The sequence below is a fragment of the Fistularia commersonii genome, chromosome 8 (genome assembly GCF_037954325.1).
Source record: "Fistularia commersonii isolate RoL2024-O1a breed Wild chromosome 8, RoL_Fcom_v1.0, whole genome shotgun sequence".
In the NCBI taxonomy this organism is placed as follows: Eukaryota; Metazoa; Chordata; class Actinopteri; order Syngnathiformes; family Fistulariidae; genus Fistularia; species Fistularia commersonii.
The window spans coordinates 12,936,911-12,963,219 of record NC_141291.1 but is presented as its reverse complement, the minus strand read 5'-3'; the positions used below and the strand labels follow the sequence as shown (position 1 = coordinate 12,963,219).

At 39.0% G+C, this 26,309-nt stretch overlaps 1 protein-coding gene across 4 annotated transcripts in view; it reads right to left on the bottom strand.

Annotated features, from left to right (window-relative positions):
- stau2 (staufen double-stranded RNA binding protein 2) overlaps window positions 1-26,309 on the bottom strand; it is a 95,175-nt gene that overhangs the window by 51,312 nt on the left and 17,554 nt on the right. For 2 of the 4 annotated variants that reach the window (XM_086151238.1, XM_086151241.1), the window contains exons 6-9: window positions 15,385-15,544; window positions 10,526-10,633; window positions 4,180-4,416; window positions 3,701-3,838 (exon numbers count right to left, since the gene is read on the bottom strand). In XM_086151238.1, coding sequence (XP_086007364.1) covers window positions 3,701-3,838; window positions 4,180-4,416; window positions 10,526-10,633; window positions 15,385-15,544 — 643 coding nt within the window. The remainder of the gene's footprint in view (window positions 1-3,700; window positions 3,839-4,179; window positions 4,417-10,525; window positions 10,634-15,384; window positions 15,545-26,309) is intronic. The other 2 variants (XM_086151240.1, XM_086151242.1) reach the window with 1 other exon arrangement.

Genomic DNA, 26,309 nt, shown 5'->3' with positions numbered 1-26,309 from the left:
GATCCCTGATGGAGTCCCGACTCCACCTTGAACTTCTCTGTTACCCCTACAGCACACCGCACCACTGTCTCACAGATAGAATACATGTCCTGCACCAGTCCAACATTCTTCTCTGCCTCTCCAGATTTCCATTTGTTCCCTGTAGGTCATCCGTACCAATGGCGGTCGCTGTTAACCCGGGCCTCGACCGATCCGGTATGATCCGGATACTATGGTTGGTTCGCATGTTTGGTTTTGGCAAAAGTATTACGCCAGATGCCCTTCCTGACGCAACCCTCTGCATTTATCCGGGCTTGAGACCGGCTCAGGGAGACACTGGCCAGTGCCGCCCTGAGGCTGTATTTCTTAAGTATGACAGTAATAAGATTAAATAATACATTTAATTCAATTACAAATAGTCAGGAGGTGTGACTAGTAGGTTTTCCACTCATTTCTGCATTTACGGGTTTTGAAACAGATAATCTTTATGGAGAACCTACTTTATACATCTGTTTCCATGGAATATTCCAACAATCACCACAAAAAAATATTTCTTTAATGAAATGTACAACATACATTTCTTCTTTATAGAATAGAAAGGAACAAGCAAATGCTACAATTTCACTTCATCATCTAAATGAGGTTTCTTATTCACTGATAAGAGCAGGTGATGGGACTAGTAGTGCCACACGTGGCATTAAACGCAAGCACCATTCCCATTCACTTAGGCCTGTTTGTTCTTGAGCATAAAATTGGTAATACTTTCAGATGGAATGATTCAGATGGAACTATTGACAAAAACAAGTTCAAAAAATGCCCACTTCTGAAAGTGTGGGGAAATATTGTATAATTTGTTGCAAAAAGAACAACAGAGCCCCTTTAAGTCACAATAAAATAATAGAGCCTCTCTAAGTAACCATAACTTTTAATTGTAACCATATAGATTTCTACCATGCAATTTACACTAACATTGAGTTTCCATGAATGCCTCTATCTAATAATGTATGCCTCTATCTAATAAATGGCTGAAATAACAATACAAGACTTAAAAAAAAAGCATGATTTTTTTATGATGTAAAGCACAATAAGCAAAATCAACTTCTTAAATTAAGAGGGGATTATTTGTGTCTTTGTGGACTATACAGAAATAAACTGAGAAAAAAAAGATAAAAAATTTACCCTGTTTTCCCCCAAGTTCTTTTGAAATGAAGCAGATGTCCTAAGGATGAGTCCTTTTCCTGTTAACAAGTAATAATGTGCTTTATTTATGCATGACAGCAAATTGTCCAAGCAGTACAGTAAGAGTAAGCTAACTGAGATATCCGCGAGATTCCTTTTTCACAGGTCTCTGCCCCATTTCCTGGAAATTATTGTAACAAATAGCAAATCATCAACAACTTAGTTAAGGTTCAAAGGTTATTGCTAAAGAACAAGAGGAAATTTACAATGTGAATTAATAATAGGTCCTACAATTTGTTATGCTCCTCCAGGACTGAAACATGTTAACATGCTTTCCTCTTCCTGACTAACAACTTAAGCTTGAAATGGCAATTAGATAGTATTATTCACTGAGCTGCAAAATTGAGAAGCAGAGCATAGAGAGATTTGGGTAAACCTGTTCAAATTTTAACCACCAAGATGTGAAAATAAATACCTAAAATAGTAAAAAATAAAGAATTATAGGAATTTGGAACATACAATAAGAAGGCAACAGAAAGGGCATGCAGGCAGAAGTGAGTGTAATTGAGTACAGAAGGCGCACTAATTAATTTATAAACAATCTCACAACAACAGTGGAGAAAGACAGCAAATGCACAACCACTGATGTTTGTTTGAAGGACATTTTCAAGGTTAGTTGGTTGTTTGTACAATCTGACGAAAGAGGAAACAAAATCCTTGTTCAAGGAGAAAACCAAAAGATTCTGGGGAAAGTGTTTATAAAATGGTGTTGGCCGCATTTTGCCAAAGACGGAAGAGTTTAGCTGCCACTTAGCTTGATCTAAGTCTTCATTGACAAAGTCAATTACTAAAATTTTACTTGCCCATATACAAGCTTGTCAGTGTTATGCTATGTAAGCAGGATCTGCAGGGGCTTTTCACAGGGACATTACAGACTTAAATGCATACTGCAAAGTAGTGTTTTATTACTCCATTCATAGTTCACTAGTCCAGCCACCACATTGATATTGAAGAATTGAAATTGACAATTGAAAATGAGTCAGGTTTATCATTGAGTTTAACATAGGAATTGCTAGAAGGACCACTCATGTGACATTTTCTGTGGAGACTCCACAGAAATTTTGCTATCACATTGTAAAGTGGTCACAGGAATGATCACGGCATACTTACAAGAGTGATGAAAATCCACTGTAAAAATAATTTCGGTAGCCACCAGAAAACTCAACTGACCGCTCCCCCCCCAAGAAAAATAAATAAATAAATAAATAAATAATTGCAAATAACCAACATACTGTCAGCAACCAGCTTAATGCAGAACATTGTCATAATTGTCAAGGTATCGTGTTGAACTCATTCATTTTTGACCTATAAAACTATTGCTACTACTACTATTACTACTACTATTACTACAAGTACTAATACTTTGACTACATGTACTACAGATAATGAGAATAATAATAATGTATTCACAAAGTTATTTCCATCAAATTGCTATAAAACCAATAATGAACAAGAGTAGGACATGATGAAATTGAAAAAAAAAACCCAACTCATTCACTCATGGTTTATTCCGCCTATCCTGCAGTCTGGGTTGCCGTGGGGCTACAGGTTTTTAATTAACCTACAACTTTGGACTCTAAATGTGAGACATTGCTGCAGAGGCCAAAGGTTCAACCACTGGCTAGGAGGTGAGCTTTGTCTCAGCTTCAGTATCCGAATAATTGTTTGAAGGTCATAATTCTGAGGTTGCTGGACTAGTCAGAGCTCCAGGATTAGATTTTACCACAGTCCAGTATCCAATTTTTCAGAGGTACTCACAAGAAGAAGAACATGGCAAAAAAGTTGTGTTTGATATTGTTATATGTTTTCAAGATCAGTGCAGATCTACCGATTGTCAGCCTCTCTGATGATTGCCCACCGCCATTTTTTTCAAATTAGAAATTTCACTCTTCACAGATAGGCCCCCCAAAAACCTGATCATATTTTAGCCATGAATTGCACATCATTATTGTCAACGTGCCTTCAGTTTTAAGAGTTTAATTTCAAAAACAAATCACAAATCATGACTGCTGTACCCACCATGATGGCCCTTTTATTAGCTTTTCTGGTGCATTTGCAATGCTGAACCATGACCAGCCTGACCTGTGGAGGTTCTCAATCATCCAGGTCACGGTCAATTTTATTCAAAATCTTCTTATAGCAGCTGGACTTGATTTTCATCCCATGAAGACATTTCACCTCGACATTTCACTGATATTTTGTCTCGGAGAGGCTACTTCAGTTTGAACCGACGTAGCCTCCCGAACCGACGTAGCCTCCCAAATGAGGGGTGAAAAGTCTTCAAGAAAATGAAGTCCAATTGTTACGAGATTTTTGACAATAATGCCTCAAGAACATTTGATCCAATAACTCATAAACACATTTATATAGTAAAGTATAAACATAAACATTTTATACATGGCCATATGACCCTTGCCTTTATTACTGTGTTTGAAATAGCAGAGGATATAAGTTATGGAAAGAATTTGAAAAAAATATTAACCTGCATGATGAACTCCCTGCGTCTTGGCATTCCCCTTTCTGACAGCAGAAGGTACTCTGGCTCTTTCTCCTTCTTTGCCTGCTGAATCTGGGCCAGCCGACTGATAGGGTTCATGCCCTGGCCATAGTCAGGACCCGTCTGGTTGGAAAAAGGGGAAAAGGAAACATGAACAGCTCCAAAGGTCGAAGATTTTGTATTAAGTCAACCAAAACCTGAAAGGGGTACAGAAGTTAGAAGAAAATGAATTTGCCGACTGTAAAAATCAGCTGAACAATTTGTGAAGGGTATTAGTAGTTACTATAAATCAACAAATTTGGGAGTAACTTTAGCAACAGTGTTTTATCTCTGCACTAAAACAGTGGGAATGAGTAAGAATGAGTTCTGTCATGAAAAAAGGAATGAAGATGGTTTGAATAATGTAGCTTCTGACTTCCCAAAAATGCAGATTTTTGTCAGGTTAAATTATTTCAAAGATTTACAGTAGGCATATCCAGCTCCGGCACCTTGAGGATAGTCTTAGTGCGTTTTTTGTAGTGTGTCTTGGGTTTCTCAACAGCGGGGATGAATGGGAGCTTCTTCAGATCCTGGAGGATGGACAGAGCTGCACGCTTTTTGGATAGTTTCTTGCTGTTGCCTTCACCCTCAGCAGAGAACTCCCCAACTGTCACACGGGTCAGGAAGCTTTTCATATGAGGGGGTCCGCTTTCCTTCAATACCTTGCAGAGATTAAAAAAAGCAAAAAATGGGAGTAAAGGAATTATTAATTTTCTATCTTTGTTATATGTGATTTACCAACTACTAGTGGATCAAAACAGAAGAAACAGAAAAAGGGAAGGACAAGAGTTGTGTATACGTGTGTGAAAGAGAGCATGCACATTGATAGTTAAGGCTTATACAAACCCCTGTGAATATGTGAATGTTTGTGTCTTTGGTGCATGATGTGTGTGATGGAGTGTGAGCAGCACACTCTGCAAGCAGCAACACCAGGTGGTCCAAAACATCTGCTCTCAATGGTCACAGTGCTACCCACCCATATGCGCATGTTATTCATATACAAAAAAACACACACGCATTGACGTACAAGCACACATTGAAGAGTAACATGTTCCTAGATGACAGTCTCTAGTGATGAGGGCTCAGTTTCCTTCCTCTAGCCTCTGGTCACCTGGGAGACCTAAAACAAACACCGGCTGGCGTTAGGTCATGCTTCTGCAATCACATCTACTTCCTGTGGAGTCCGAGAACAGCGTTTGTGTGTGTACAGTATGTGTGTGTAGCAGGTGTGGTTCTCCCAAACTTTATTTAGGAAAACACACTGGAGGAAGAATTAGGTTTCACACACTTACCGAGTCCAACAGTACATGTTTAGTTAATGTGTGTCTTTTCCGATCAGAGTTCAATGACATTCCATTTCACTTGCCTGCCAGTGTGTTTCTTTGGACGAAAACTACTGCCCATCACAGCTTCTTTATTAGTGCTCAATTTAAAGAGGAAATACCATAAATTCCAGTGGATGGATTAAATCCACAAACGGTTAATCTGAATTCAGTAAAAAAAAAACTAAAAAAAAAACTCATAAGCAAACACTTATGCATTACCCACACACTTTCCTCATCAACAAGATAAAATAACAGGCCATCAGCAGAATAAAGTTTGCTGTCTTTTCTCATACATCATACACACACAAGCAGTTTAATCTCTCTTACCAAAATAAAACAATCCAAGTATCTGACAAGGTCAATGGATTCACCCATTAGTGTTCTAACCGCCATTACAGATGATGGTGTTGAAATGTATACTATAAAAAAAACTACATAATAGCACTTGAGATATATTTAATAAAAATAATAAAAAAGGCTTTACCTTGGTAAAGCAATCAAAAAATCCTTAACTGTGAAAATGAAGAACATTCTCATAACCCTTTCTCTGACCCCTTGTTTACACAGTACAGGTTAGTCTCTCAGCATATTGTTAGACTGAATTTGAGCAACAACTGTCTAAGCAAACTTAGTCCCACACATGGGACTGTCTTTGATCTGGGTCATCAGTCTAAGAGGAGAATGTATCATGGCAGCGACTTGTATATTCCAACCTGCAATCCTGTGTCTGATTTTGTCTCCTGATAATGAAATGTATGTGTGAATAATACTAACATATTTCTAAGCAGGTACAAGGACTGATGCTGTTCTTGTAATGAAAGGATGTACACCGTCCTGGCAATAACACAAATCTTGACCAATGCAATCAAATGGATACATCTTGAGGCTCATGGCTTAAAATGTTTTTTCACAAACATTTTGAAAAACCCACTTGAAAGCAAACCATATGCAATGTTTGGAAACAGCGTGCAGTTATTTACCCATGGCAGATTTTGCCCAAACACAGGAAAATTGAAACTAAATATGAATATTGTGGTTACTTTTTGTGTGGCTTGTGAAAATAAAAACATTGATTCATTAACAAGACTGACATAAAATAAGCATTTTTTTTACCTTTTAAGTTGACAGTAAAGAGAGAGAGGCTGTAGGCCAGCAAGCATGTTCCCTGAGCTGAAGCTGTGGTTTTCCATGTATTGATTTTTTTTTGTTAATCTTCACACTTTCCTTCTGTTCTGTTGTAGGCTTCCTTAAACATGAATCAATTTCAGTTTTGTAGTCAAGTTAGATGCTTTGATAAACAAAGAACAAAACGCTGTTGTGACAGAGGGTCAATTTTCACATTTCCAAGGAGAAAAAATGAGGCATATACAAAAATAAACAAAATTGTATTTGAGATGATTATATGTGATTACTGAGTACAAAATATCCCAACTGGACTTCCAGATTTACACATTTATTGCAAGATATCAACCTCTTTGTCCCTTAAGATTTCTGTCTGTCCTATACGAACACAAACCAATAGTTTTAACAATTTTAAAAGTTATGAAAAAGAATAATTGATGTTTTGCGATACCGGAAGTATACTCTGTAGAGCCTTGCATGTTCCCAAAGTCCAATTAAAACTATATGAGCAAGGTCTGGAATTGAATTAGAATTGAATGGATTCTGCCTTTGTTCATACAATCCATCTCCTTACTGAAAATCCAAATGGAAGATTTAGCAAAAAACCTGCAATATGTGGAACCAACCGAAGACATTGATCATTTTCGTTTGTAAGGAAACACTGTCTCTGACCCCGGTTTCTCTCATTTTCTGCTTCTTGTTTTTATTCTCTAACTGTTTTCTTGTTGCTTTTGTCTGAGTTGACAGATTAAAAAATCATTTCCATACCACAGGATTTGTGTTTTTTAGGCTTATACGAGAACATTGACAAGAAGGAAGTAACATGCAGTCCTAAAAAGGGCGTCTCTTCAAATAAGTCACATTTTGGCCTAGGACAGCGGCAGACACTGTGCTGCAAGCATCCTGGCAGACGACACGGGATCCGTGCCATCCTGATGAGATTTCAGTACCTCTTTTCATTTACACACATACACACCCGTATACATGCAAACACTCATACACACCCATCTCACACCTAATGACATGGATCAGGTTGAACACAGGAAACACTTGGTAATTCAAGGTTGTTGTGTTTTCTTTCAATTCCCTTATCTTCATGTTCTTCATGTCTTCTTTTCCTAACATGGGAGGCCTTCTCCCAGAGACATTAATACTCTTAACAGTCTGAGGACTGTGCATGCGAGACCTCAGGTACTCTGGAAGAGAAGGCTATTGGAGCAAGGTAGGACAATGGTGGGGTCTAGTCGAGTGAAGAAAGGCTCTTTTGTGATGAGTAGTGGATGGACAAGCCCTGAGGGAAGCTGCTTCTTATAAGATGGGTGGTTCTTGGCCCAAACTCTCTACTCTTGTGTCCACCTTGGAAAGCGAGCCTCCGATCCAACAAACAAGCTGTGATTTATAGATTGGTTCCTCTTTGATGTTGACATCTGCTTGATATTGCCTGACGGGGGGATTAAATGAGCCAACTGGCTCTCAGGGTGGCGGCGACCCTCATCGTTGTAAAGGGATGGGAAAGCAGACACTTGCTTGCAGTGACTCACGGGTAATTTCATGCCCCAGTAAGGGCAAGGAGGAGATGATGTGAAAACATGGATGCTGTGAAAGGCATTCACATGAGAGATGACTGTTCCTGCTCTGGTTTTGTGTAGGATGCATGAATGTGTAATTCTGTCTGTATGCATGGAAGAGTTTGTCAGTACTGGAGGTGTGGGAGTGTATAATTCTTCTCTGAGCAAAAAAGAGGACACAGAGGAAAGTTATATGGCAGGGTCTGAGATAAAACAATCACACCTTTATGTCTCCTAATGTCCTGGACCAAATGGACGAAGGCACCTATGAAGGCCTCAGTAATTCACATTTGTTCTTAATAAGCCCATGCCCGTTGCTTGTAATACACTGCTTGAGAATAAAGGTGAATACATCATTGAGTTACCATGGTGTAATGAGTGGAGAAAGGCACTGTATATAACATCAGCAGAGAGCACAGATGGCTCAGTGTAGGCTGACCTTCAGATGTTAATTGTAGCTCACTTTGGTACAGTAAAATAAAGGTGGTGAGACCGAGTTGCAGATCCAGAAACATCAAAATCCCTATTTATGTTTAAACAAAGTAACTCAAACAAAAGCAGTTAGTAGAGCTTGGTAATTCCCCCCCCAATTTGCTTTAATAATCAAATCTGATTACAAAACAAAATTTGCTATACTAACTCGGTTCAACATTGATGTTACACCAATGTCTTGCGAAAAGGCAAAAAACTAGAAAAATATAGTTGAAATGCCCAAAACAGAAGGAGAGTAAAGATTGAGGTGAAAGCATATGAAGAAGTGTTACTGATTTACTGGTACAGTAATGAACAGGCAGTCTTCAAAATGACAGCCAGCTGAAAAGACATTGGAGGAACGTGGCTGTGGTCTCCTAAAAAATTACCACTGTCAGCTTACAGTGGGGAAGACAGGATAGAACACTGGACAGAAAATGAAACCAGATTAATTGCAGACAGTGACAAAGACATGTCATATAATGGATCACATCAATCCAGATTTAGCTGGCTGAAATTATTAATAGCAATTCCAGGAACAATGTCCATGTCATGCTCTAATGAGCAAATGTGATTCAAACAAAGAGGAGTAGAAAGGAAGAGTAAAAGGGAGTACTGGCCAACTTTCCAGATAGTTTTCCCATGTTGTGCAAACTCTCATTAACAAGCAAAGTCAACAGGGTAGAGAATCTCCCTTCCTTCCTTCCATCTTCTTTTTTCTCTCACCCCTCCACCTATACTCCTAGTCTCAATATTGAGCTACCTTTCAGTGAGATTTTTTGAAAGTGATGAGAAATGGAAGGGAAGGATTCAGCGGAGGAAGGGAGGGGGCACACAGAGAAAACTGAGCCTCCCTTGTTTTTGGCACCTTGCAGTGTTGAAAAGAAGAAGGGGTGATCAGTGAGAAATTACTGGATGAGTCAGCTGAGATATTGTGAAAGGCAAGGACGACAGAATCATTAGGTCATGTGAGGACAAACAATATTTTGCGGATTTTTGAACATGTTGGGTGCAGTGTCTGTTCGATTATTTAGAAAACCAGTAGCGAGACACTGAAATTGCTGGATAATTGGTTACAGTATCAAGCTTGTCAGTTATTTTGATCTTTACATAACACGTGCCTGCAGTGGAAAACTGTGGCAGCTCACACAATGGAAAAATAACTTCTAAACTAATTTTAAACTAGGATATTAAAATTAAAAACAAATATATGTTTAATATTTTCAAATGTAAAATAAAATGCAAATCTAAATAAACAAAACACAGTCTTAATGTAGGGAGATGTCTGGTTTGAACCTCTTCAACTTACAGGTAGACTTATTCACAAACTTTCACACATTTAGCTAACCTGGGAATGGCTAGATTTCAAATTTACATTGCATAAATGAGGGGGGCGACTGCCAGCTAACAGCTGATCTGGTCCAAGATTTAGCCTATGTATCACCAAGGGGAAATTATCAATACATGTATACCTTGATAAGATATGACCATTATAGATGCTCCAGGGTTTCACAACTGTTTTTAAAAACAGCAGACTAAATGAACAACGGTCAGATGAGCTCCTGTTTTAACAAAAATGTGAAAATCAACTAAGATATAATATTTTAGCTGTTTTTTAAATAAACCTCAAAGGGTTTATTGATTGACTCAGCTCTGAATTTTTGTACTGTGCATGTTTAATCTTACACAACCATAATGTGTAGAATTAGCCAGATGGATCGGTGTGATGCTGTCTGATTAAACAGAACACCAATAATATGAATATTAAATACAACGATTTAGCAAATTTCTTTTCTTTTCAATTCTTTGCTTTCAATTTCTTTATCATTATTGAAAAACTGCAACCCTGACTGCAGGACAGGTGATACAAAAAATGAATGAATGAATGAATGGGTAACTGACAAAGAAGGAACTTAATGTCATCTGAATTTACAAGGGCATAAAATACATGCAGTTATTAAATTCTGATATGGACTGACTTAGCAGATAAAGAAAAATTATATGAACTGAGTAAAATTTCCTTTGGCTGTTCGTATTTTGTTTTTAAAAGGAATTGACAATGATCTGCACAACTACTATACAACGCAGTTCAAAACACTGTACATAATTATATGTTTTTAATACAAGCCATAAAATGACATTTCAAAACAATTTTAATCCTAAATAAAACTTTTGTTTGCTTTGTTCCAGAGCAGTGTGTCCTTGTTTCTGAATTTGTTATCAAGAAATTTATGTCCATTTGAGTTCATGTCAGAGAATCAATGAGATTGTTCATATGCTCTCACCTCAAAATTGACAGATAGGTTCCTCTTGAGGGCAATTTCATAGACCAGGCTGATCTCTGATTTACTCGCATCTGTGCCTTCCTCTGTCTCGCCTTTTTCCTCTGGATTCTAGAAAAAGAAAATGGAGAAGAAAAGAGTATTTGGTCATTACAGTGTACTTTGGGCTGCTGGTAGTGCCGTGTATATAAGTCACTGTATCTTAGGGAAATATGGACATTACAAAAGCTGTCTCATTTTCAAAGTCATAAAGAAATGTGACTACTTACCCTACTAAAGGAATTTAAAAAAAAATGGTATGAGGAAAAATAAGATATTAGGCATGAAATGTTAAAGTCAAAAAAATTCTCACTGTAGATATTGAGCACTGATAGCTGAAAAAAATGAAAAATAGAGCGATTACAACTGTGCTTTGGAGATACTTTGCAGTCAACTCCTGTGTATAACTCAGGCTGTACCGATACATAACAGTATATTACAGGATAAGTACCAAAGTATACTTTATCCACCATTGTACGATAGAACTGGTCCCGAAGTTTTATGGTTAACCTTTCATTATGAAATCAACAGATGAGTATAATATGGCATAAGATTCATTGTAATTAAGGGTCTTGGTGAGTGCAGTGTACTTATTTAAACACTGTTATCTATTATCCTTTTTGATTAATAAAGTTTTTACATGTGGTTTAGATGCATGCTTCTATAAAGGGGAGCAGGTCCTTTCCATTTATACGTATAACAGACATCTAAACTTATCCCTAGAGCACAAAAAATTGAAAATATTGATCATGCCAAGATCTGCGCATTAAACATTGTTATCCATGTTATGTATCTTTTTTCCCCAATTAAAATTTGTTGAAAGATTATTTATTATGCATAAAGATTATAAATAAATAGATAGATACATAGCATAAGTATGTAGGATCGTGACAATGTGTTGCTGACCCCCCCCTCCCTAAAAATGCAACATCTATAATTCTAAAAAAAAAAAAACATGTCCCTAAAGTATGTATTTCAAACCAATAGTTTTGCAAATTGCACACAGGAGGTGGAAGTCAGCCAAGCTGTTGCAAAAAGAGGCCTGTGTGTTTTCTGGCTATGATCCTGATCTGATATGGGATTGCAAACTGTAATACAGAACATGAATCTGTCTGAGCAGGAAGGTCTCATGGAGGATGGTCAATTACATTTAAGAAATTCCATATTAACTCTCTTTTCCAGATAGTCGAATCATTATTTCTGAATATCAAGAAATACCACCCCTCAAAACACCAGCTTAAGAAAAACTACCATTTAGGTTGTATTGCACTGCATTAAATAGCCTTCATGATATGTATCAAGTTACATAAAATAAACTTAAATAATTCCTTGTCATCAAATTAGTGGTCAAAACATTGCAATGTTTGGTGAAAATGAAAGTTTTGCAAACACAATCAAAGCAGGTTTACAGTTGTAAAATCATATACAGTATTTTAGTCTGAACTGCCTTGTATTGCTGCACAAAAGCACTGAGATGCATGATGGAATGTGCCTCAGGAATCAACAAGTTTTGTCAATCTCCAGGTCCATATAGAAAGTCAGAGCATCTATACAGCCAATTCTCACATTGTACAGAGACATTTCCTGACCATGCAAATGAAAGCAACCACTTTGAATTCTTGAATCGCAACTGATCAAGTTGCACTTGAATCCTTATCACAGTACAATAAAGGTATTAGAAAATGTGATGGCTTCAGTGTATTGGTCTTTTGTTGTTGTTATTATCAGTAGTAGTAGCTATAGCAGTAGCTGTTACAACACAAAGATGGTCGATTTATTTTGGTTAAAGACAGATGCAATTCAAGTAAAAATTAAATTGTCAGTTAAGTGTTCTACCACTTCAAACCTGTTTAGAGGAACTCTGTATTAATGCTAGAAGATTAGAGGGCTTGCAGTCTATTGATATTAAACAAACTAATGAGAGAATAGCAACACGAGAACAGTTTTTAGTTACTGGTAAATTCAAATTGATAAATAAATTAATCTCTGAATAGTAGTTCAACAAATACATCAAACACTGAACACTAGACACAAAGATAGTAGCACAACCCAGACAACAAGGTGTTTTTGTCTGAGGGAATTTAAAGCACTGTCTCAAGTTTTGTCTTCTCGTGCCCTTCTCGATGATTGCAGTATTTTGCTTAGGGCTCTTTCTCTTCTGCTTCTGCTTCTCAGCTGCCTCTTACAGTTTATGTCTGTATGTTTGCACATTAAGGCACCGAGGTCCCTTTCTCTGCTAAAGGCCATTGTATTTACTGAAACATGATGTATTCATGGTTTTCACGGCCATCTTTTATTCCAATGATGTTGAAAATGTTGTTGACAGTTGTGATTAATAGTATTTTTTTTTTTCCACAGGCCCTCGGTAACATGGGTACATGTCTGTAGTCACCCCTGGGAGCTATCCAGAATGACCCAAGTAGATCAGAAAAGACAATAAAGAGGTCTTAACTTGACAAGAAAGAGGTCTTAACTGATTCTGCATATGTTCCTGCTTGACATAGAATACTGTGAAAAGTGCAGTCACTTAAAGAATTCTACATAGTTCTAAAATACATTTGTTCTTATCCCACAGAAAATGACATCTTTGAATGAACAATGGCTTTAGGCAAACAGACTTTTTTTTCATCTATACTTGTGATTCTGAAAGCTCCAGGAGCAAAGGATGGGATGAATGGACTTCAATCTATCTGTAGAATGAGCAAGGACTGCGGCGAAGCTACAGTGATTATACAGTGCTAGCAACAGTGATTATGGCTCAGCAAGGGGAGATCAGGATCTGCTATGCTAAGAATCGTTTTCCATATCAATAGTTCATCACATTTTGCCACATATCGAAATGAAATGAGATGGAAAATTAGCAAAATAAGCTGTCAAAACAGAGGCAGTTCAATAGCGTTTTTTAATAAGACAACATTAATAGAAGGATGAATCTGAAAGCAATGATCTCTGTGGGAGGATGGAGTTTGTAGAAGGCAGTAATGTAATTCTATAGTTGCCAACCAAGTTAACAATTATCCATATCTGACTCCAAAAATGAGTGCTTATTACAAAGGCTACAGCATCCATGGCCGAACATTCTTAAAAACACACCAACGATTCGAGTAAAATAGGATCTTTAAGTACAACCATGACCTACTAAATATAAAATGAACCATTTAAAAGTATGGGAGGAAAATTAAGAAAGTTCAAGACAGGATGTGCACCTATTGCTATAGTACCTGATTTAAAGTCAAAAGCATTCAAAACCACAAGTGTCCGATACTCCCACTTAATTACTCAAACCTTCGTCAAGTTGAATATTTATCAGAGATGCATATTGTCATTCTATCTGTTTATAAATAGTTTAGCTAGAGAGTCACCAATACAGTATTTACCTGTGCTCTTTCTCAAATTTGTGAAGGCTCAAAGAGGAAATCTTTTCACCTAATGACATCTTCACAGCATATGCACAGAGGAAATACACCAATTTGGAGACAGAATCACAGATATACTGTATATTTTGGACGCAATGTACTGCGGGTTGCAAAGTAGGCACATAAAGGGTCATTCGTGGTGGTTGACGCCACAAGACAAGGAGTCAGGTTGGTGAGAGGTGCAAAAAGCATTTTGAGTGACCAATGGTGATGCCTGTCTCTAAAGCTAGGTAAGTGATTTGATTTCCCGGGTAGTTTGGTGACAAAACTTAACAGTTATGCCCTAGAGGTACTCTGGGAAGGTGTGATTATATTGGTCTTTGGCAGAAAGACAAAACTCTATTAGTTAAGAGAAAACTCCTGTCTGGTGCACACTATTCTGATTACAAGGCTTAAATTTTACATTAGAATAATTAGAGGCGATCCAATCTGTTGAAAGCAAGGTACAAATTCATTTTTAATAACTGCAAAAAAGGAAAACACTGTTGCAGGGCTTCTTCATGAACAGGACTGATAGATCAGCAGCGCAAATCTTTCAATCTTTCATTAGGAATAGTGTTCAAGTTGGAGGGTGTCGACTGGAGCCTGGGGTGACTCCTGTCACAAGGCAACAAAAGGGCTCGAGGGATGAGGATGCAATCATTGGAGGACAATGTGATTAGAGACTGGAATGACCTTAGATTGATTAAATGACAGAGTAGCATGTAGGGAGGCACAACTAATCATGTTCCATCAGATAAGACCATTTCAGGATCCACTTTAATAGATGGAAAGTGTTAATTTATTAACAAAACGGTGTATATTTCTCTTCAGCAGGTGCCTTTAGAAAGTTCAGAATTTAGATATTCATGTATGATATTTAGGCCGATTTGGAACAATTTCATTGAGACTGTAGCCGAAGTTATGAACACATTTAAGGCCTCACAATATAAGAATTTCACATGCCCAAGTGGTGAGTGAAATCACTATTACTTGCTGCCAGCATGTGGCACATGACGTGAGGGTGATTGGTATCTGAAGGGTGTGGAGCACATAATAATGAGCATTTGGGCAAGGCCAATTCATGCATATAAAAATACGTTGGATTTCATTCAGTGAAAATGCACATTGCAAGTACTTAGGTACTGACAGATTTTGTTACTGCCTCCACCAGTGCAAATAGATCAATACACAATAATTTAACAAGATACAATTACAACTATATTTACTATATGATATAAAACTATAAATCATACAGTTTTTTTCTGACTGCAGGTTTATAAAGGGGTTTAAATAATATCGGGATTGTTAATTACCTGTAATGCGAATTAAAAAGTAAACCTAAGATGCGCAGTGGTTTTGGTGAAATGTAAATTCATATTTATGAGACAATACCAGAAGACATTTTTAGAGACTATACGAGGTTACCTGTGGTGGCCGTTCAGGGATGGGTTCATTGCGAAGTGCTTGCAGGGCCTTCATGGCAGCATTGTGTCTGGCTGCTTGGCGAGTGCGTCCCTCGCCAATAAATTCATGACTCCCTACAGACAGCTGCACGTAGAAGATCTTAGGAATAGGATAATGGTACCTGGGGGTATGCAATTGCCAAACAGGAAAAGCAGAGAAATATGGAAGTTAAAGGATGGCAATATGCATTCATTTTCATCAGAATTCAGTTGAGAACACAGCAAAGAATACAGAGGCTTGACATTGCAAGATAAAACATCACGTCAGAGGTTTTATTCCATTCCCAAATTAAGGCCCATCACTTCATCAGGGTCAATTACAGTACAATAAACTGCTGGCCAACTGTGGCCATCACTTGACTAATGTCTCGCTGTTGGGTTTCAGCTTATGGTGGCCAAACAAAGCACAGGGACACATATATCTTGTCCTCCTTCTTCTGGCCCTGACCATAGATTTTCCTCTCTTTCTTTGCATCCTGAGAGCGCTGGGCTGAGCTGTCAGTGAGTTGATATAGAGGTCTGCAAGTCTGTGTGGGTCATACCCCCTCCTGTCTAAGGGGGAGAGAGGCTGAGAGTGCTGAAGTTGGGTTATGAAAGAACATGAAAATGGAAATAAGAAGCGCATAATAGTGTCTGTTTTTGATCTTTGGTACCCCCTGTAACAAATATTCTCTGAAATTTCAGTCCCCAAATGTAGCACACAAAATGGAACAACAGCATAGATTAATTAAAAAAAGTATCTTTCACAGTGGAAAAGACACATGCAAGAAAACAAAAAACAAAATTACCTCACTGAATTAAAGTTCTCATTCTTCTACATGGACATGCTTTTATTCATTTGCAGTGATCTAGGACATCCCACTTGGCACAGTAGCAGCTGTGAGATGTGAGATTTAATACTTGAGTTCAGGCAACCTGAATCATTGAACAATACCAGACAAGGAAACTGCATCCTGGATGGCAAACCAAACAAGTGTCTGTGTTGAAACACAGCTTGTTTTGCAACAAGTCAGTCAAACAACCACAACTAAATAGACACATCATTACAGTTTACAAGTAAACGTTTCCCATTCATGTTCTCAATACACATTTAAGAAAATATTTACTTATGATGAGTTATGCTGGAGCCCAAACCAGCCACTTAACAGATGAATTTTGACCATTAAATGAAAAATGTAAAAACGAGGCAAAGGTACAAGAATGTGCACAAAATAATTTTAAGAGTATACATCTATTCCATAAACCTCTAGCGAACAGGCAATCCATCCCGGGATTGTAAAAACCATGTCAAAAGCAGTCAGAGACCAAATGGGAGTTGTTACTGTGTACATAAACGGCAGGACTAACAGCCACCAAGGATTGACTTCCACTGAAACCTGTAATTCTCTTAACTCATGGACACTAATGACACTTGCTTTCAGGCATGATGCCAGAAGGAGTTAGTTCAAAAATCAAATGTTCATACTACAAACCAGCTGGTGCCGGTTAGCATTTCTCTAGTGAATTCACACTGAATTCATTTGTGTGTGTATTGATATGTTTTGCTGCTGGTAAAAAGCAAAACAAAATAACATCCATTGCTGGACCAAAGCTATTAATACAGGAGAATCCAATGTAGTGCAAACGAAGAATAAGTAATTGTTGACACTGCCTAATTGAAAAATAACAATTTCAGAATCTTTTGGTCCCGTTGCTTTAACAAAACCCTAACTTCTGAAGCTTAATTTTGGTCACAGTTTACATCTCGGGAGCGCTACCCATTTCAGCCAGTTTGGACATTTCAGTTCCTCAGTATCCTGTGGTTACTTTTCATATGAGCCTACCCAGCTGTGGTTGACCTTGTATTGGGAAAACAGTTGGAAGCCAGACTAAATGAGAAGGGGCAAACACAGGCTATTTCTTTAGTTGCCAAGCTACCTTTACTCCTCACCTTTTAAAACTTTTTTTCATCCCAGGTCATAGAGGGACATGCAGGTCATAACGTACGACAAAAAAAAACTGCAGTTCCTTTCTTAAGATAATATAAGTCCAATGGTTATAGCAAAGGCTCTAGTGGAAAAAGCTTAAACAATTAGAGGCATCTATTTTGCATTGTAGGATTATGGGTAAAATATGCTTCCTCAACATAGCTTTTTTCCTTTTTAAATATAAAAACAACAACATTGATATTATATAGATTTGCAGTTTCTAAAATATTTTTGCTTGTGGGAAGACTAGCATGGTAAGGTATGTGTGACACATGATGAACATCCAACAGGAAAGACACTTGTGAATTTTGTGAAACAATATTATGAGTCATTTAGTCATGTGCCAATTAAAAATGAGATGAACAGAACCTCTGAACAATAATAAGAAAACATTTTTAAGATTACAATGCAAACGATGTTGGAATGTAAAGATCAAGCCTTATCTTGAGTGGTTTAACCAGTCAGATTAAGAATATCACTTCCAGGTTATCATACCCCAAAACTTCCAGGTTATAATACCTAAAACCATCTTCCTCTCCTTTCGACGTTTCCCCTTTAGGGGTCCCCACAGCGAATCAACTTTCGCCATCTAACCCTATTCTCTGAATCGTCCTCTCTCACACCAACTACCTTCATATCCTCTCTCACTACGTCCATCAATCTTCTCTTTGGTCTTCCTCAAGACCTCCTGCCTGGCAGCTCCAATTTCAGCATCCGTCTACCAACATATTCACTATCCCTCCACTGTACATGACCGAATCATCTCAGTTTAGCTTCTCTGACCGTCTCTCCAAAACATCTAACATGTACTGTTCCTCTAATAGACTCATTCCTGATCCTATCCATCCTGGTCACTCCCAAAGAGAACCTCAACATTTTCACGTCTGTGACCTCTATCTCTGTCTCCTGTCTTTGGGTCATTGTAACTGTTTGTAGTCCATAACACTGTCCACCACTGTCTTGTACAACTTTCCTTTCATTCTGGTCGATAGAATCAAATAGTACCCTTGACACTTTTCTCCACCCACTCCAACCTGCTTGAACCCATCTCTTCACCTCTTTTCCATACTCTTCCGTGCTCTGGACTGTTGACCCCAAGTACCTGAAATCTTCCACCTTCCTGATCTCCACTCCCTGTAGCCTCACCGTTCCATCCGGGGTTCCTCTGATTCACACACATATACTCTGTCTTATTGCGAGGTCAAACCTCATCGGTCAGCCTGTCCATCACCACTGCAAACAAGAAGGGGGTCAGAGCTGATCCCTGATGGAGTCCTGACTCCACCTTAACTTCTCTGTTATCCTTACAGCACACCACATCACTGTCTTACAGCTAGCATACATGTCTTGGACCAGTCTTTCATACTTCTCTGGCACCCCAGATTTCCTCATACAATACTAGAGCTTCTCTCTTGGTATCCTGTCATATGCTTTTTTCTAGGTCTACAAAAACACAATGCAGCTCCCTCTAGGCATCTCTGTAGTTCCCTATAAGCATTCTCAAAGCAAATACTGCATCTGTAGTACTCTTTCTAGGTATCAACCCATACTGCAGTTCACAAATGTTGACTTCTGCTCTCAGTCTAGTTTCCACTACTCTTTCCCGTAACTTCATTATATGGCTCATTAACTTTATCCCTCTATAGTTGCCGCAATTCTGCATATCCCCCTTATTCTAAAAAATGGGCACCATCACACTTCGTCTCCATTCTTCAGGCATCTTTTCACTCTCTAAGATCCTGCTGAATAGTCAGAAACTCTACCGCTGCCTCTCCTAGACACTTCCACACTTCCATAGGTTTATCATTAGAACCATCGACCTTTCCACTCTTCATTCTCTTCAATGCCTTCCTCACTTCACTTTTATTAATCTTTGCTACTTTGTGATCTACAATAGTCACCTCATCTACCCTTGCCTCTCTTTCATTTTCAACATTCATCAGCTATTCAAAGTATTCTTTCCATCTTCTCATCACTCTTCTAGCATCTGTCAATACATTTCCCTCTCTATCCATAATCAGGCGGACCGGTTGTTTCGCCAACCTGTATAGATTATTCTCCAACCAAATTCTCCTTATTGTCCAACCAAGCATACAGGTTATCGTACGCCATTTGTTTTGCCTTTGCAACCTCTATCTCTACCTTACGTTAAATCTCCCTGTACTTCTGTGTGTTCTCTTCAGCCCTTCCAGTGTCCCACTTCTTCTTTGCCAACCGCTTTCTCTGTATATACTCCTGCACTTCCTCATTCCACCATCAAGTCTCCTTATCTACTTTCCTTACAGATGACACACCAAGTGCTCTCCTACCTGTCTCCCTGATAACACTAGTGGTTGTTGTCCAATCATCTGGAAGCTCTCCCTGACCACCCAGAGCCTTTCTCAACTCCTCCCTGAAAACCTTACAACACTCCTCCCTTTTCAGCTTCCACCACTGCCTTCATCCGATGAGTTCATCCTACAAACCACCACCCTATGCTGTTTGGCTATGCTCTCACCTACAACTACTTTGCAGTCATTGATCTCTTTCAGGTTACCTGTTCATTGAAGTCTGCACCAATTACTACTCTCTCATCTCTTGGTATATTCTGCTTCACTTCATCTAACTCATTCCAGAACTTCTCCTTCTCCTCAAATTCACATACCACCTGCGGGGCATAGCTACTAACAACAATGAGCATCACACCTTCAATTTCCAGTTTCAAACTCATATGTCTATCTGACATTCTTTTCACCTCCAGAACATTCCTAGCAAACTCCTCCTTCAAGATAACTCCTACTCCACTTCTTTTCTTGTCAGTACCATGATAGTACAACTTAAAGCCTGCTCCTAAGCTTCTAGCCTTACTACCTTTCCACCTGGTCTCCTGGACACACAGTATATCCACTTTCCTTCTCTGCATGATGTCGACCAACTCTAGCTTTTCCTGTCATAGTCGCAATATTCAAAGTCCCTACTCTCAGTCCCAGGCTCTTGCCTTTCCTCTTCTCTCTCCGCTTCTGAACACACCTTTCTCCTCTCTTTCTTTGACCTACAGTAGCCCAGTTTCCATTGGTTCCCTATAGGGCATTGATACCAATGGCGGTCGTTGTTAACCCGGGCCTCGACTGATCTGGTATGATCTGGTTATTATGGTTGATTCGCAAGTTTGGTTTTGGCAAAAGTTTTACACCGTATGCCCTTCCTGATCCAACCCTCTGCATTTATCCGGGCTTGAGACCGCCACAGGGAGTTATCATACCTAAAATACATGCCTTTAAATCATCCTTGTGGGTTCCTTCATATTCGTCTTCAATCCCCTAACTAGCAGATTTAACAAAGTCTCAGCATTATAGTCCCCGAATGGCAGGAGGTCTTTCTCCAGCCCACAACTCTCCACACATCCATCTGCTTTGAGCTCCTCCTGGCCACAGGAGCCTTCCCTGGGCGGGGGCCTGCGTGCCTCTTGCACGTCAAGCACAGCCCCAGGGTCTCAGAGGACATGCCAAGTGCAACATGGGCTCTGGCCAACAGTACTAAGCCTGTATGGGAGCAGCTGGGGTTAGAGTTCTGAGTACAGGTGCAGATAGGAAGGGAGAGAGGAATAAGACAAAGAATGAGGGGAGACTGAAGGCAGAAAAGGAGAAAAAGAGAAAGGAGAGAGGGACATGGAGGGAACCCTGTGGGAGACCCTAAATCTACAACGTGGGAAAGTAGTGGCTTAAATACAAGCAAGTCAGCCAAGAACACAGACAAGCATATGCACACACAAAATTCATGCAGACAAGAAATGTTGGAAAATCACATCAGTACACCACAAGCCAGAGCTGAAATAAGAAAATGCTGGTGGAATCTGCCTGTTCTTTGTTATCAATTATTATTGTTGTTGTTATTATTACTACAAAGAGGGAATTTGGCCAGGACACCTGTAGGGAGGGAGTGGAGACTGCTGAAAGGGAGAGGGAAAAAAGATTTAAAAAAGAAAACACTAGTGAGAGTTGAGATGATTGTGTGGATTGTGTGTGTGCTTGTGTGCATGCACACACATATCTGTGACTCATATTTGAAGAAAGGAAAAAACAACTTCGGCCACAGCTCAATCAAATGATAATTCAGCAGCTTTAAGCTGTGAGTAATGGATTTTACTTTGAGGGCAGACACTTCCCTTGCATCTCTTTAAGACAGGGCCTTTATGCTAAGGTCAAGGTTATTAATTCATCACACACAAGCTCACCCCAACATTCTGTTTCTTTGATCCCACAAACAGTCACACTGGGAAATGGGAGATATGGCCTCAAAGCTATTACTACAAATGTCAATGTGACAATTTGCTGGGATCTAAGAAAGAAGCCTCTTGGGCATTTTCTTGGAACAGAATTTACACCCACTAGTTTAATTTAATGAGCTCATCGGTATTCTATCTAGTCACTAATTTAATTGAATGAAAATGTCTGAGATTTTTTCCCATAGCAGTTTCACTGATCTTTCTATTAGATTGTGTCCTATTCTTGCTTATACTTGTTTGTATAGCACTTTGATGAGAAGCACATTACAAATATGTTTCTTCATTGTTATTGTCATTATCTTATTTTCAATGCTGTCATTGAGAGGCCAACATTTGTCTGTTGTTACAGCTTTTTGTAGTATAAGAGCAAGGAGTATAGAAGTTGTCAAGCAGCATGTTCATTAAACCTACTAAAGAGTGTGACATAGCAAGGGTTTTCCAATGAACACTCAGAATCACCACAGATCTGTCAGCCACAGATTAAGAACCTTGTTTTCGCCCATTTTACCACCTGTCCTTGGCAATCTTGGCAATCTTGGCATCTGAACTGGTTATGGACCAAAACCAGTTTAGTATTGGTTTTGGACAATGTGTTGCCAGATTTTCATTAGTATCATGTGCTTTTTTTGTTGTAACATCAGGGACACCCTCAATCTCATCTACAATATCCATCAGTTTCTACGTGAAAGTGGTAGGTCTGTGGTCACAACTTCCTTTCCTCATCCAGAACAAACAAGGTAATTAATCAGTAGCTGTAGGGGTCTTCTGCATTATATTCTCTGCCTATCTTCCTCCTCCAAGGGAGATTAACATCATACACAAACCGTGCAGGGAAGACTCATCAGAGCTTGACTAGGAATAGGTAAATGCCAGCCTTCTTGAAGGGGGAGGGCTATTAAGGAGTCATGTTTTTCTCTTTTACCCCTATAGGGTTAATCACACCAAAGGTTTGTCACACCAGCATTTGATTTTCCGAGGCACAGTTACTTAAATATGCCAATCTTCTTAGTCTTGGAATCAAAAGTGAAATCTTATACTGCTAGGCTGTTGTTGAAATGTCTGGAATACAAGCAGTTTATCCAAATGAGCAGCCAGTGCCCTGTTTTTTGCGTGTTTCAGGATGCCAATATTGCTCCCTTCTGGCTGTGTCCTGGCTTCCTTCCCCTCCTTTACAATCACGGTGGACATGGATTTCTGTTTGTTTTGACTGCCCTTCCTCTGCCCTTCCATCTACCACACAGCTGCAAGTTCTCTGAGAACCTTGTTGTCTCTTCAAGTGTACTGCTCTTGAATGGGAGCAATTTGGTAAGATTTCAGTACCTGCCCTCTGCTCACACATGGTGAAATTCGGATTATCAGCCAGAATTCAGTTATGGCTTTGCTGGAAACTTAAAGGTCTAGTGGTTGAACCAGGAGAAGGCAGATTAGTTATGGTAGTCAATCCTGTGAGATCTTGCTCCACGTGAAAATGAGAGTTCATCTGGCTCTGACTGATGCAGCTCTACTTTTCATGCTCTGAACTCATCAACTTTTATAGAGATCAGAAAAAAACTTTTTTGAATTTCCCACAATTGGTGGATTGTTACCCTCAAATAATGAGCTGGAACTGATATATAACATTCTGGATCCTGATGGTAAGAGCATAGTATTTTTTTGTCATCCTGGCAGTATAATAACATCCTGGCGCATGCAGCTACTTCCTGTCAGTAGTGTTAAGATCCATTAAGCTTGAACATGTGAAGATATGGTTACAGTCAGTTCATGTAGAAGTCCTTTGGTGGATGTCAAACGCTGATTTTGGCAGTCTAATCTTTATCTTTAAAGACCATATTCATTTGAATTACAGAGAAGATTATAAGATGCTGTCAAGACTATCTCCCTTCATTTAGCCTTTGCTATGATGTCATAAGGGTGCTTGGTATGCAGTAGAGGTTGATAATGTCGAAGATACTGGTGTGCACAAGGTACATCCAGAATCAGGGGAAAAAAGTCTTCAGACTGATGTGTTGATATAATAATTTCCTGTCATGCAGCTTATTTTTTTAAATTATGACACCAATTATTGTCCAATAATTTTGGGAAAGTAATAGTTATATTCTCCAAGCATTCAATGCAACATTTCACATTGTACTCAGCTTGAAAACTGATATATAGAAACACAGTCTTCAACATTGTGTTATAAATACAAAAAAAGAGTGTTACAATACAAGTAGCAAAAAGTGCTAATCCAATTGTTTCATAACGGCGGTTGTAAAACAGTTTGCAAAACGTATGATTAAATCACCATCATCATCAGAGGTCACCCAGTCTGAATGAAATACAGTAAACCCTCGCTATAACGCGGTTCATCTTTTGCAGCTTCACTGTTTTGCGGATTTTTGTAGTGCAGTTTTTTAATGCTTATTTTTTACAGTACAGTATGTTGTGTTCTGCATCCTAATTGGTGAAAGGACGGTAGACCAGTGTCAACAGTCTCTGCACCATGTCTCTGTACAGCTTGTAGAGACAAGGGAGGGGGATATAAGCCTGAACAAGCTTTTGAAATGAATGTGAAATTATTATTTTACTGTACCGCATTTCTAAAAAACATCAGTTATTTGTGAAGAAAACACATATATATATATATATATGTATATATATACATATATATATATATATATATAATTTTTTTATCAATGCTTGGGCCTGAAAACAGGTTTTGATCTTTGGTTTAATTCTATAATACGGTGTTGTATTCCATACTACAGTAATTGTAAAAAATAAAGCTGACTACTTCTCGAATTTCGCCCATTGCGGGTTATTTACAGAACGTAGCCCCCACAATAAACGAGAGATTACTGTAATTGTTGCCCAGGTTTAGCAACATGGACTGTCCAACAGACACAATTAATGAACTTTATTCCGACTAGCTTATTCAACAGGATCTTAGAGAATCAAAAGATGCCTGAAGAATGAAAAAGTGTGATGGTGCCCATTTTTAAGAATACGGGGGATATGCAGAATTGCGGCAACTATAGAGGGATAAAGTTAATGACCCATATAATGAAGTTACGGGAAAGAGTAGTGGAAACTAGACTGAAAGCAGAAGTCAGCATTTGTGAACAGCAGTATGGCTTCATGCCTAGAAAAGAGTACTACAGATGTAGTATTTGCTTTGAGAATGATAATAGAGAAGTACAGAGAAGGCCAGAGGGAGCTGCATTGTGTTTTTGTAGACCTAGAAAAAGCATATGACAGGGTGCCAAGAGAGGGCCTCTAGTATTGTATGAGGAAATCTGGAGTGCCAGAGAAGTATGTAAGACTAGTGCAAGACATGTATGCTATCTGTGAGACAGTGGTGCGGTGTGCTGTAGGGATAACAGAGAAGTTTGAGGTGGAGTCAGGACTCCATCAGGGATCAGCTCTGACCCCCTTCTTGTTTGCAGTGGTGATGGACAGGCTGACCGATGAGGTTTGACCTCACAATAAGACAGAGTATATGTGTGTGAATGAGAGGAACCCCGGATGGAACGGTGAGGCTACAGGGAGTGGAGATCAGGAAAGTGGAAGATTTCAGGTACTTGGGGTCAACAGTCCAGAGCAATGGAGTATGGAAAAGAGGTGAAGAGACGGGTTTAAGCAGGTTGGAGTGGGTGGAGAAAAGTGACAAGGGTACTATTTGATAGAAGACTATTGGCCAGAGTGAAAGGAAAGGTGTACAAGACAGTGGTGACACAAGCGATGCTGTATTGACTACAAACAGTTACAATGACCAAAAGACAGGAGGCAGAGCTCGAGGTGCAGAGATGAAGATGCTAAGGTTCTCCTTGGGAATGATCAGGAATGAGTCTATCAAAGGAACAGCACTTGTTAGATGTTTTGGAGAGAAGGTCAGAGAAGCCAGACAGATGGTTCGGTCATGTACAGAGGAGGGATAGTGAGTATATTGGTAGACGGATGCTGGAATTGGCGCTGCCAGGCAGGAGGTCTCGAGAAAGACCAAAGAGAAGATTTATGGACCTAGTGAGAGAGGATATGAAGGTAGCTGGAGTGAGAGAGGAGGATACAGAGAATAGGGTTAGGTTAGGTTAGGTTAGGTTAGGTTAGAAAGTTGATTCGCTTTGGCAAACCCCTGAAGAGAAACGCCAAAAGGAGAAGCAGATTCCGCACGATTATTTAGAAATCAATGTTGTCCAAGGAGGCCTTGAACTATTGATCAACAAATTAAACATTCTTCAAATCAAGGTTTGAGCACCACTACAGGCCTTTTCAGAAGGCAACCTCTTTAAAAAGGATGAAAATGCAGTTTTGAAAAAACTCAAATTTACTTGATGTTTCACCTAAATACAGAATCAGTTCAAATACTACTTCACCAAAAAGCAGCAAGCATGAGAAAAAAGGGACAAACAACTATAGTGAAACCATGACCAGAAGAAGTATAGTTGCCCTGCGTGATTTTCCCTTGAGCTTGACTGACAATATATCAACTGACCACATATACAGCCATGAACAGTTGTATGCTCTAAAGGGCAGTTATTCTCATGAATGAATACACAAATACATAAACTGCAAGCTTTGTTAATGGGACTGTCTGTTATGAAAGCAAAAGAGTGAGAGCTCTTGCAGGGGAAAAGGCAAAAACTTGGACAGACTTGCTCCTCCACCAGCTGCACTTTC